The 13,095-nt window shown below is 46.3% G+C and overlaps 2 protein-coding genes across 2 annotated transcripts; one reads left to right on the forward strand and one right to left on the reverse strand.

Annotated features, from left to right (window-relative positions):
• Positions 1 to 268: 268 nt before the first annotated feature.
• PtA15_5A559 (uncharacterized protein) lies at positions 269 to 1,170 on the reverse strand (the record flags this gene model as incomplete). The annotated part of the gene is made up of 3 exons (XM_053169333.1): positions 269 to 382; positions 631 to 702; positions 808 to 1,170. The coding sequence occupies 3 exons, from the start codon at positions 1,168 to 1,170 to the stop codon at positions 269 to 271; spliced, it is 549 nt and encodes a 182-aa protein (XP_053020541.1).
• A 296-nt stretch (positions 1,171 to 1,466) lies between these two features.
• On the forward strand, positions 1,467 to 5,637 carry PtA15_5A560 (uncharacterized protein; the record flags this gene model as incomplete). Its single annotated transcript, XM_053169335.1, has 16 exons — positions 1,467 to 1,675; positions 1,744 to 1,766; positions 1,845 to 1,955; positions 2,032 to 2,118; positions 2,220 to 2,300; positions 2,389 to 2,534; positions 2,620 to 2,867; positions 2,992 to 3,110; positions 3,170 to 3,417; positions 3,515 to 3,872; positions 3,969 to 4,192; positions 4,262 to 4,492; positions 4,605 to 4,721; positions 4,823 to 4,964; positions 5,041 to 5,249; positions 5,344 to 5,637. The coding sequence occupies 16 exons, from the start codon at positions 1,467 to 1,469 to the stop codon at positions 5,635 to 5,637; spliced, it is 2,847 nt and encodes a 948-aa protein (XP_053020542.1).
• Positions 5,638 to 13,095: the final 7,458 nt, after the last annotated feature.

Genomic DNA, 13,095 nt, shown 5'->3' on the forward strand with positions numbered 1-13,095 from the left:
TACCCTTGTCTAGATGAGGAACGTCAAAGATGGAAGGTAAGGAGATTTTACCCCGTCTGAATGATAAGTAGATGTATTGGTTTTCACTGTTTTCACCAAGAAATCTATTGTCTATGTAATTGTATAACACTGATAGAAAGGGAGAGCAATCTAGTCATGAAGAGATCATGTAGTGTAAAACTTGATTGGGCTCCTGATGAATTAATTTGAGGTTAAAATTCTAGTGCATTCCGGTGGGGTGATCCAAGCTGAAATAAGAGTTGATTTATCATTCCTGTTGCTCTTGTTCAGTATCATTGGCATCTTTCATCTTTTCGAGATGAAATGGAAATGAGTCTGGAATCGTACCATCATGAAACCAGCTTCGATATAGCATTGAAACCTGTCAACTCATCACAAGAAGAACACAAAAAGAATCAGCATCAATTTGTCAATCTCGATATCGCTGAATAAATCTTAAGGAGGTCGTCAAATTTCGATCATGTTAACTCTTTTCTATTCATCAACCGAACATGTGTCTCAACTCCCAGATTTTGACGTAAGTTGGCATGTCATTAAGAGCATAATTGAATCACTCTACATGTATTGGCACGTGGAAATCAGAAAGAAAAAGAGTGCAGGCAACCTAACCGCTTGAGATAGTGGAATTGGTCCGGGGTGGCCCTGGGCCTGATTTGTCAATCGATCTGCGAAGTCAATCACCTGAAAAAAAAGTCCAACAGATAAAAGCAGATCATAAAAGGGTTAGATCACCAGGACAGTTTTAGGATGCCCTTGGCGGGGAAAGATAAGGTATGGTAAACACACGCTCAGCATAGGCTTTGGATTGGGATGGCCGAGTCGGGATGCTTTATCGTAATCGGCCAACATCTGATCAATTTTTGCCAGCCTCTTCACGGTTCGCTTCTGGCCATTATCGGAAGTGGAAGTAGTAATAGTAGTTTGATTCGTAGATGACGACGGTAGATTGTTGATATTGTTCGGTTGTAGCCATGACTGTCGGATCGCATTCCAATCGTTCAACGGCATGTTTTTCCGATCAGCATGGACCTGTGGTGATGAGTTGGCGGTGCTATTTTCGTTCGTCTTTGCTGTCGTTGATGGTCGTTCGGTCATGGTTGGTGTGATTGCGACGAGGGTTCGATGGCCATCATTCGACCGCGTCTTCATGCTTCTCCCTGCCCCTGCTGGCGATGCCCAGTGAACTGGCCGGACACATTCCCGTGAAACCCTCCTTTTTTCGCTGACAGGCATGTGACAGCAGATGTTTCTTCTCTCCGAGCAACAGCACATCGTCTACGAATGAGGAGATATTTGTATCCCGACATCCACCTCGCATATTATTGATCAGAAACGCGGTACATAATCAAGCTTATCTCAGCGGACCTTGTCTTTCCATTACGCAGAGATCGTCAGATAGCGTCAGATGAATTGGTGCCTGCAGGTCACATTCATCGAGCGGAGTCATGGCCAGCGGAAAATCTATTGAAATTCTCGGAATCGATGAAGAAGAACTCCTGAAAACTTACCGACTCTCGTCTTTGAAGCCTAGCAAATGGGAAGACATAGATCCCTCGACTACCTCTCAAGATGTCCGTGGTCTCAGTACTCCCAATTCGACCAAGTTCTCGAAAGGAGAAGACGATCCACTCGGACTACTAAGAGGGCCGATATTGTGAGTGCTTCTGGTAAACTGTTCCTGCCCCTATCTACGGTTCTTACAATCCTTGTCGTGCGTTTCAGGGCGGACGTGTCCGGGGACCTTCGTTGAGTCGAATTAATATCTGGAGTCACGGTCTCGAGAAAGATGTGAAACCTAATTCTGTGAATTTTAAATTCGTCAGGTAGCACTGTTTCGACAACCTCCAAAACTTTTGATCCCAAGGCTTTCTTATCCACTGTCCATCCCAACGCAAGTTTCAGTGACTTGAAGAAGGGGGGAGCCAGATTGAGAGGTAACAGATACGGTTCTTAGACTAAACACAGGTCGCTTTCATTCATGGGAAATTTTTGTCTCTCATATTTCTTCAGAAAGTTTGGAGCAGAGGAGTGAAGCCTTGAAAATATTGGTCGAAAGCGAATTCGATCGCTTTGTGGCCGTTAAAGTTGCCAATGAAGGTTTGTGACCCCCCATCACGTATCATTTGGCCATATGTGACAGTAGTTATGACTGATTGAAAGGTTTGCTTTTACTGACCTGATTTCGCTCAATGCCCCAGGTGTATACGAGCAAATGAAAGCCGGTCCTTTGAGATCAGAATGTGACTATGGAACCGCCGACCTCAAAGAGTCACTTCGGCGTGAGTTTCCATCTAAACTCAAGTATTCATTATTCAATACTCGTGGAGCTCAATGGTTAATAACCCACGTTTTTATTTTTTATTCTAGTGGGTACGTCCAAGGCCGATCAGGTCTATACACCACTGCTTGAGAACCGCAAAAAAGCGGAACGACTGCGAAGTACGCTTGGTGTTTTCGAGCGCAGCAAGTTCTTTTTCAACCTACCTGGTACCCTCATTGAGGCCATTGAAGCCGTCAGTGTTTTTACCGATCCATGCCTTCGCATGAAACTCATGGCCACGCTCTAATTTTCCGATGGTGGCGTGACAACATGTTCAGGAAAAGTACGACGCGGTCCTCTTGGCTTACAAGCGTGGCAAGAACATGCTGGATTCCCGACCAGGTCAAGTCTTGAATTTACCAGCACCAAGTAATCCCGAGCAGCTAGCACAACAAAAGAGAATTTTCGACAAAGTCTGGTCGGATGCCGAAAAAGTTGTTAATGATTTCAAGCTTAAGCTCCTCACAAAGTTGGCTTCATCCACTACTGGCTCCAAGCCGCTTGAAGAAATTGAAAAGACGATCGAGTTGAGTGTTTGACAATGCCGCTTGTTGATGGCGTCCTGCCAAAGGCTGGCATTCTCCGTGGCATCTTTACCCTAAACGTATCCCATCTAATCTAGCGCTTGCTGCTTTCGTGGATGTAACTAGGATAATATTGGAATTAGATCCGATGTCCGATCCTGCTTGGACTTTCTGCGAGAACCAATACAAATCGACCATGGAAAAGCTAGTGGTCACCTTCAAGGAAGCCGCTAGGAAAACCCGAGGTGGGCCAGTCCTTGCCTTTGACCACCAAGAAAACACTGACCCAGCTGCATCTCTCCAGTTATCACTGCACAAGCAAACTCTAAAGAGTTGTCCGAAGAACAGTTGATTGAGGAATTGCGAGGCTGTTTGATTGCGATCGAACCAACGACAATGATAGTTTCTGATGCTGTCGTCAAGCATGCGGCAGGCTCCGAGGTCTGGTGTGCGATTCTCGAATTGATCCGAGTCTCATCGCAATTACTTTCTAAGGAGCTTGCGGTATATTGGCATGTTGTCAATGGCTATTTGAATGGAAAATACCAGCGAGTGAGACCCAAAACTTCTCAATGAATTTTCTGGTTTTAAAAATCAATATTGCTTTCACAGAGCTGCAAAATTGATGAAGTTATTCTGAATTATATAGAGTGATGGAAAGTCGCGCAAAGATACGAGGTCCCGCAGATTGTTATCTTGCAAACAAATGACCAACGAAATCATCCTTCGATATTGTAGCTTGTTGTCTGAATTTTTCGTGCTCTCCTCGGATCCCAACTCTGCATCAATCCGTTCTCCAATCACACAACTATCAGAATTCGCACCGAAGTACGCGAACTCAGTCCAGGCCGCCTTTTATCTCCGGAAGCTCTTCGACCATCTAACCGAATGGGTGCATGAATTTATGCATCTTGAGATACCCAAGGAGAGCCTCAATTGTCTCACAGAGTTTCTTGAGAGTGCGGGCTTCAAGTTTCTATCAACTATATCTACCTATTGGGTCAAAGGTCTGTTTCTTGGATAATCATACGTTCATTGCATTTTCTCCTAATTGGTTTAAATACTCAATTCTATCGATGCCCTTATAATTTCTATCCACGCAGACGCCAAGATTTTCCATCTCCTTGAAGATTGGGTGCGTCCTGAGCGGAGTGAGGACGAGAGTCAGCCGGTCGGAACAACGATGTACTTGAAGCGGATGGACAATTTTCAGCGATACATGATGCTCAATTCGTACTGCTTGTCGGGAGGCAAAGAGCAGGCAGGACTTCAGATTATGGGCAGCCCGGGTCGGACTGACCAATCAGCAAGCAAATCCAAAATGAGTGTAAGTTGATGTCTCAGTTGGCCAGCTGAGTTTAGCAGTTTCTGATATCATGACTTTATGTTCTGTTAGAGGAGCTCGATCCCTGCCACTAATTCAAGAAAGGCCCAGGCTGCTTTCCTTGATGGTCTGTATGGCTTTTTGGATGGTTTGGTGCACATTGCATTCACTTCGACGAAACCTCGACCGGCGCCACCTGAGACTCTATCCTCATCGATCGAGCTTGGTTTCACTTCTACCTCCATGGATAACGAGACGATTGCCAAGGGAGAGAAAGGGAATGAGTCTGATGAAGAGGAAATTGTCAGTGAGGGTGCCTTTTTTCCAAGATTCCCAGCATGCGGGAAAACGTTGGAATGCTGAATATTGGCTGTGTTAAAACTGAAAATTTAATTGGTCATGATTTCTAATAAAGGACATCCGTTTGCTGTTAACAATCAGCAATCTGTCGAACTTCACGGCCGTCTACATTCCTAGGCTATTCCATCAGTTTTCTGAAGCCTTTTCTTCGGACATGACGAACGACCTAGAAGTCAGTTATCTTTTCAGCACAGCTGCATAGTCACTCAAAAAAGGGACATTCCTTCCGTGTGTGTAGGGGAAGGGGCTGATTTTCTTTTTTTCAATCCTCAGACTTTGATGGATGTGGTTGGGCAATTGGACACACTTTTACTAGGAGATTACATCAAAAGAAAGGCCGAGATCCTATCTGAGATCATTCAAACAGGTGTCCTTGGTGGCAAAGTGGATTGGCTGACAGCCCCTAAGCCGACTGGTGCGTGCTGCCTGAAACAGCCCTGATCATGATGCGTGTAGCTCTCAATGTTGACTCCTATATTGCTTTGAATCAGGCGTCAATTCGTTTGTCTACGATGCCCTGTTAACCCTAGTCTTGGTACATTCTCAAGTGACAAGCCTTGTCGGACCAATACCATCTAGCCAAAGTGGTGGTGAATCACTGGTGAAAGTCGTGCTGTCCAAATTGGTTGAGGAACTTGCTCAGGAATGCTTGAACGCGTTTGGCAGTGTCGAAAAGTTTGGAATGGGTGGAATGTTACAAGTGAGCTTCGACAATGACCGGTGGAAATAAGCGATGTTCCTTAGTCGTGCCTGAATGCTAACTTACCTTTTATCTGTCTCGTTAAACCCACAAGGCGACACTAGAGATTGAATTTATACATCGAACGCTCTCGGCCTACATCACACCGGAGGCAGACTTGAGTATGCAAGGTATCTACCAGAAGATCACCAGTGCCTACCAACGTGCCCCGGCCCAAGGTGAAAGGGATGGGGCTAATAACGAGCTCCAGAAGGAGTTAGAGGCCTTGAAGCGGACACTACATCTTAGCCGACGGACTACCGCTTTGGCATTCGTTTGCTTCAAGAAACCAAAAGCCGCCTCATCCGCTTCACCACATGAGGATATCACGGAACCTGTGACCAAATAAATGAATGCCATTTCTAATGTATCTCTTTCATCCATTTTCCACCTTTACAATGAAAATTTGTTGTTCCCCTAGCTTACCACCCATCTTTGGATTCTTCTACTGGAAAAATAGATAAATGCATTTTTTTCTCTTTGCCTTTGTGTTTCTGCGTGCGTTGTGAGAATGATAGTAAAAATAAAACCATCAAAACTTCAAGGCAACACTGGCAGTCACTGAAGCTCGTTGATCAATGAGTCTTGAGAGAAAAGACAATGATATTGTTGCCGTCATGAGGTGTGCGAATTGACATGTTTGTTAGCCTTGACAAGGCCCTCAGTCCCCGATGGCCAGGAAGGCGTCCGGGTCGACTCGTGTCTTGGGGACAACTGCCGGGATGGCCAACTGGATCTTGCAAAGATTTGAGCTTGATGGCTGAGCCCAAGACTCCCACTTCCAAGTTCCACTCAGCTGAACCCAAGAAAATACCTCAAGACCACCAATTAATAACATCAAGCTATCATCATCACATTAACGCTGACTTCCAAGTTGTAATTTTTCCAGGTTAAAGTATGGTTCCCAAAACATTTCCCGGTTAAAATATAGTTACAGAAATGTTTCACAGTTAAGATGTGGCTCCAGAAATGTTTCACTGCAGGAAAAACTCTAGAAACTGCTTGCAGTTGAGATGCAAGAGCTCAAGGCAAGCTGCGCCTCATGCAAGAATCAAGCACTGGTTGATTACATGCAAATTGCATAATTTATGCGTCTAGGCTCCAAAAAACTGAGTACAGGCTCCAAAATACTGAGTTGAAACTTGATACCTGTGCAAATTCCCCTTTCATGTGCACATACCCCTTTCATGTGCACATACCCCTTTCATGTGCACATACCCCTTTCATGTGCACATACCCCTTTCATGTGCACATACCCCTTTCATGTGCACATACCCCTTTCATGTGCACATACCCCTTTCATGTGCACATATCCCTTTTTATGCATTCACCCCTTTCATAAGGTGTCCATACCCCTTTATGTGCACATACCCCTTTCATGAGCGTGTATCCCTTTCATGTGCATGTATCACTTTCACAATGTGTACATACCCCTTTCATCATGCATTCATGAAGCTTTCATTTTTACATGTCCCCTTTGAGTTTTTTACATCCCTTTCAATACCCCTTTCATCATTCAGGTTTACATACCCCTTTGATGTTTACATATCCCTTTTATGTGTTAATACACCTTCTCCCATTCCCCTTTCATGCTTACATAGTAATTTATTATGTACATACCCCTTTCATGTGTACACACCCTTTTTATGTTATTTTGGCTGGATTCAATGGCACATGGAGTGTTTAATAAAATAAAATAAAATAAAAGGGTGCTCAGGGGGATGCTCATTTTTAAGGTTGAACATTTGACTCAGCCTACTGCATGTTCACTACAGAATGTTCAGCATTAGGATGCTGAACAAGGTATACACTCAAGGTGCACCAACACAGAATTTGGGTGCTTGACTACAGCTTGAACTGAGGCTTGATTCAAGCTTGCTGCATCTCAACTACAAGCAGTTTCTAGAGTTTTTCTTGCAGTGTTTCACAATTAAGATGTGGTTTTGTGTGGTTCCGGGAACATTTGAGCCTCTGTGCACCATTCTGGAACATTTTTGCTTCCCAAAGCATTTTTTTCAGCTTGCATGCCTAATTGGCGGCTTTTTATGTAGCTTTCTCTCAGGGGATGCTACAAGCCCTAAAACACCACACTTGTTCAGCAGCTGTGAACATAACTGGATGAAAAAAAATAATCAAAGCGGCATTCTTGCTGTGCCAATGTGGGGACTTGGGAGGTATGGTGTAAGTCCATCCTGACGGAGGCTTGCTTTGCAAGTTCAGCCTACCCCTCCAGGGCCCAAAGTCTTGAGGGACTTTGACAAGTTTGCCATTTATCACTTATCACGGGTGAGGCCAAACAGGGCCAAAGGAGTTAATTGAAATACAAAGCCCTGATGTTTTAATCTTGCTGATAGATTAGGGGGGGTTCTCAATTGAAATCTACAGACCTTTAGGCCATATTTCAAGGTGTTCATTGTTGAAATTTCATCTCTTTTCTCTTACTACTTATATTTCTTCCTCTTTTCTATTGTGATCATTATAGCCTGATCTTTTGTCTAGTTTATGCATTTCTGATCAAATTTCATGTAGTCTTCAAACCCTGACATCCCTGCTAGGGATGAAACCGGGTCGGGTTTGGGTCAGAAAACAGTGCCCAAACCCGACCCGCAATTTAGTGCGGGTCGGGTCGGGTCGGGTCAGATTTGAAAATATGCTGCCCGAACCCGACCCAATGTCTTACTGTTTTGGGTTGGGTCGGTTTCTGACCCAACGGGTCTTGGGTCGACCCGACCTATTAGGCGCCAAAAACCCCCAAATTTACTATTGGAGGCGTTGTAGTTGGGTCACAGGCCGACCCAATTAGAAAATAGGCTGCCCAAACCCAACCCAAAAATCTAGCGGGTCTGTGGCGGGTTGGGTTGAAAACCAGTTTTTGAGACAAAAGCCAACCCAAACCCGGCCTCAGACCCAACACGGGCCGGGTACCTGCCGGGTTGACCCGACCCACTTTCATCCCTGATCCCTGCCTTATCAACTCTCTAGCAACTCATGTCTTCTTGAAGCTTTATTCATCATGGCATAGTTGTTTATTCACCCACAGTTTACATTTACATAGTATACCGTGCTAGTTACATGTGATCAAATCAAAACCATTGGTTCTCTCTTTAATTTTTGGTGCCCACTTGAGCCAGGACCCCGGAAACCCCCTATAAATGGGGGCAATGAAAATGTATGAATTTTTTGGCAAAAACCCAAAATGGTAGGCACAAAAATGGTATGAATGGGCTTTTTTGGCCTCAATGGTAAGCACTTCAAGTGTATGAAATTTTTCCTGGGTAAGGGAGGGTAGTAACTAAGATGTATGAAATTCCTGAGAGTGCACCAGAAAATCCCCCTGGCCCCCTTCTCAGCAGCACACCTTGTCTTAGGGCCTATGCCATAGTGCATCAAAATTTAATTTTCCCAATTTTATCTCCCTCAATATTTCTTAAAACTCAAGCTGAAAATCACCAGAAGGAAATCTTGTGCCCCAAAGACTAAGGGTGCATACCATAGCGGAAAAAAAAATGATTCTTGCACAGATTTCAACTTTTTTTTTTCAAGAATCCATTTCACATCAGAATCATGTACCATAGCACACCAATTCTGGCTAGATTCCAGAATTGATTCTCATCAAAAAAAAGTGTTTCCAGAAACAGGTGTCCCCCTGTTTCTCCAGCTTTGAGAAACCATTTCTCCTTGCTGGGGAGGGTGTGAACTCCACTCATCCCGGCAATTGCAACCCTCCAATTGCTGACCACTCACCCCGGCCATCAATCAGAGGGTATATATTCCACTTGATGACCGGGATGACTGGCCATACCCGCCACTTGATGACATCTCATCCCGGCCATTGAGTGGAGTACACACCCTCCAATCAATGACTGGGATGACTGGTCAGACCCTCCACTCAATGAACACTCATCCCAGCCATTGGGTGGAGCACCCTCCAATTGATGACAACTCACCCCGGCCATCAATTGGAGGGTATACATACACTCCAATCAATGACCGGGATGACTGGTCAAGTCCTCCACTTGATGACCGCTCATCCTGGCCATTGGGTGGGTTACACCCTCCAATTGATGACCACTCATCCCGGTCATCAATTGGAGGGTGTGCGCTTCACTCGATGACCAGGATGACTGGTCATACCCCCTCTCATCTGGCCATTGGGTAGAGTAATTCCTTGAATTGATTACCACTCATCCCAGTCATTGATTGGAGGGTATACATTCCACTTGATGACTGGTCATTGAGTGGAGGGTATAGTCCACTCAATGACCGGGATGACAGATCATTGAGTGGAGTACACCCTCCAATTGATGACCAATCAACACTGGTCATCAATTGGAGGGTATATTCCAATGGATGACCGGTGTTGACCTGTCATCAAGCAGAGTATGTACACCCTCCAATCAATGACCGGTCAATACTGGTCATCAAGTGGAGTAGACCCTCCAATCAATGACCGGTGTTGAACGGTCATTGAGTGGAGGGTGTACTCCACTCGATGATCTGTCATCCCGGTCATTGAGCGGAGTATGTATACCCTCCACTTGAGGACTGGTCAACACCAGCCATTGAGTGGAATATGTATACCCTCCAATTGATGAACGGTGTTGACTGGTCATTGATTGGAGGGTATGCTATGCTCCATTCGATGAGCAGTGTTAGGTCATCGAGTGGAGTAGTTTGCTGGGATGTGACATTGATGGGAGGGACTTGTGAAGCCCCTTTGAGAGCTCCCAAGCGGAGATTACATAAGCCATCCAGCAGCCTCTTAAGCTCAGTTCCCCCGCGCCCTCCTAGCTCAGCAGAGAGAAGCTGATACTTCTCTCCTGGGCTAGGTGAGCGTCTTCCCTTCATCTTCTCATCATCTTAAGTTGTATGTAGAGAGAGAAGCTGATACTTCTCTCCTGGGCTAGTCCAATTGCAATACAAGAGTGGTTCATAGAACCTTTTAGGCCTTTGTGCCTCGTACCAGCTCAGTCAGTGGAGAGTCCTACAAGGACTCTTACAGGACTGCTGGGGTAATTTGTTGTATGTACATAAATAGGTTCCTGTGGTACACCAATTTAGGCAAACCTGTTTCTCAGAAGTCAAAAAAAAATATATGGGAAAGTGCTTTTTTGATTTGCATGGGAATCCATTCCAAAAAAAAAACAAAATGTATGGTACGCACCCTAAAGTGAAGAATTTCAACAATATTTGAACCCTCCTACTGTTTTCTTTTTTTGTGTAGAGGAAAAGACAAGTGGAAATTTTGCAAAATTGAAGCACAGGCCCTTACTTTGGGTACCCCCAAGATTTTACTTTTTTGCACCCCCCCCCCCCCCCCCCCCCAGAATTTTACATTACCCCCATTTATAGGGGGTCTCTAGGGTCCTCTTGAGCAGCATCCAGTGATCAACTCACTCTCACTGCCCTTTTCTCAAAGCATCAACTTGTTTCAACTTCTCCTCATTGTCAGCGTTTGGAGTCATAGTTTCAACATTTATGAACATTTTGTTTCAATTGATTAATTGGACTGATTAATCAGGGTCATTTGCTGCTGTGCATTTTACCAAAATAATAAAATTTTGTTCATAAAGGCCTTAAATTTCACCAGGAAAAAACAATGTTCCCTTGGCAGCAAGTGACATTTGAACAGCTCTGGCCATCTATCCACAGCTGGTACATCATAGCACAAATGCAATAACTGAGTATAAATTTGTTTGCCTTGAACAGCCAGCAGCAGCTAGTGTAGCTCATTCTGTCATGTGCACGCAAAGCTTGTGATGTGCATCTGCTCAAGCAACAGGCACCTGAGTTGTTCAACACCCCTCTCTCTACATTGGCACTGGGACAAGGGCATTGATAAATGCATGCCTGTCCCCCTGGTGCACGCCCATCCCCACACCCTTTGAAAAGGGTGTGTGGGGCCGCCCACCCTTTGAAAAGTGCGTGTAGGGCCACACTCCCTGTATTTGCGGAGGGCGTGCACAACCCTGCATGTGGGTGCAAGGGCATGAATGCCCCTGTATGGGCGTGAAAGGGCGTGCACGCCCCTACATGGGCATGCAAGGGCGTGCACGCCCCTACATGGGCGTGCAGGGGGCTCGCCAAGAGAGATACCTCTTGGCGAGCAGGCATACACATCCCTGCTCGCCGAGAGCCCCTTGGCAGGCAGGTGTACGTATACCTGCTCTCCAAGAGCCCCTTGGCAGGCAGGTGTACGTATACCTGCTCGCCAAGAGCCCCTCGGCAGGCAGGTGTACGTATACCTGCTTGCTGAGAGCCCCTCGGCAGGCAGGTGTACGTATACCTGCTCGCCAAGGGGCTTACCTCTCAGCAAGCAGGTATACATACCCCTGCCCGCTGAGCCTGCTCACCGAGAGCCCCTTGGTGGGCAGGTGCATGTGTGCCTGCTTGCCGGTATGCCTCTTGGCGAGCAGGCATACATACACCTGCCCGCCAAGAGCCTCTCGGCAAGCAGGAACATATGCACCTGCCCGCCAAGAGCCTCTCGGCGAGCAGGAACACATGCACCTTCCCGCTGAGCAAGTATACCTGCTTGCCGAGGGGCTTACCTCTTGGCTAAAGCTGTGACCCGGGGTTTGGGACGGGGGGTGAGACTCATCTCGACGCCCGTATCCGAGTTTACCCGGGTAGACACCAAAACACCTGGGTGTTCTTCTTTTTTCGTCTGTGTCACCAGCGCCCACCAGCGCCAGATACTGATCCTTGAAAAACCCTCAGAACATCTCCCTGAAGCTGCAGCATCATGAAGAGGAAGCAAAACCCAGCTCAACCTAACCCCAAGCCAGAAACACCAGATCCTACTCCAAAAACTGTGATTGAAGTCGACGGAGATAGCGACTCAGACCAAGGCAACATTTCTACGATGCAGAATTTGCACCGTAGTGGTAGTAAAATCCTTGCTTACTGGAGCGTTTGACAGCAAACCTTACCAATCTTGTCTAGAATGGCTCGATGCTATCTAGCCATGGCCAGCTACAAGTGCTGCATTGGAACATGTTTTCTCAAACGGACATTGGGTCTGCTTGTGGTCCCGCTCTTCACTCAGTCCGGGTATCATCAAACAGCTTCTCTGTGTCAAAGGCTGGAACAAATTCTTTGACAGCCCTGTTCTTTGACTTTCTTTTTTCTTTTCTTCCCTCTTAATTGTTGTCTCTTGGCTTCCGCCAAAAAACCTTCAAAACAAAGTTAAATGAAACTTAAAGCCCTAGGCTCATAAAACAAGCACCCAAGCTCAAAAAACAAGGGCAATCTGCTCTTCCCCCCCAATTATTTGTTTCAAAAACACCCGGGTGTTTGGGTGTTTCCAGGGACCCATCCCATAGACCAACACCAGGGTGGTACCACCTGTGAAAACACCCAAGGCACGGGGTTCGGGTCACAGCTTTACTTTTTGGCAAGCAGGTATACATACACCTGCCCGCCAAGCCTGCTCCACAAGAGCCCCTTGGCGGGCAGGTTCAAGTATAACTGCTCGCCAAGGGGCCCTTGGCGAGCAGGGATGTGTATGCCTGATTGCCGAGGGGCTCTTGGCGTGCAGGGATGTGTATGTCTGCACGCCAAACGCCGAGGGGCTCTTGGCAAGCAGGGATGTGTATGCCTGCTCGCCGAGGGGCTCTCAGCAAGCAGTGATGTGTATACCTGCTCGCCAAGGGGCTCTCAGCAAGCAGTGATGTGTATGCCTGCTGTCCAAGGGGCTCTCAGCAAGCAGTGGTGTGTATGCCTGCTCGCCGAGGGGCTCTTGGCAAGCAGGGATGTGTATGCCTGCTTGCCAAGAGGTATCCCTCTTGGCAAGCAGGCAAGGTGC

The sequence above is a fragment of the Puccinia triticina genome, chromosome 5A, assembly GCF_026914185.1.
Source record: "Puccinia triticina chromosome 5A, complete sequence".
NCBI lineage: Eukaryota > Fungi > Basidiomycota > Pucciniomycetes > Pucciniales > Pucciniaceae > Puccinia > Puccinia triticina.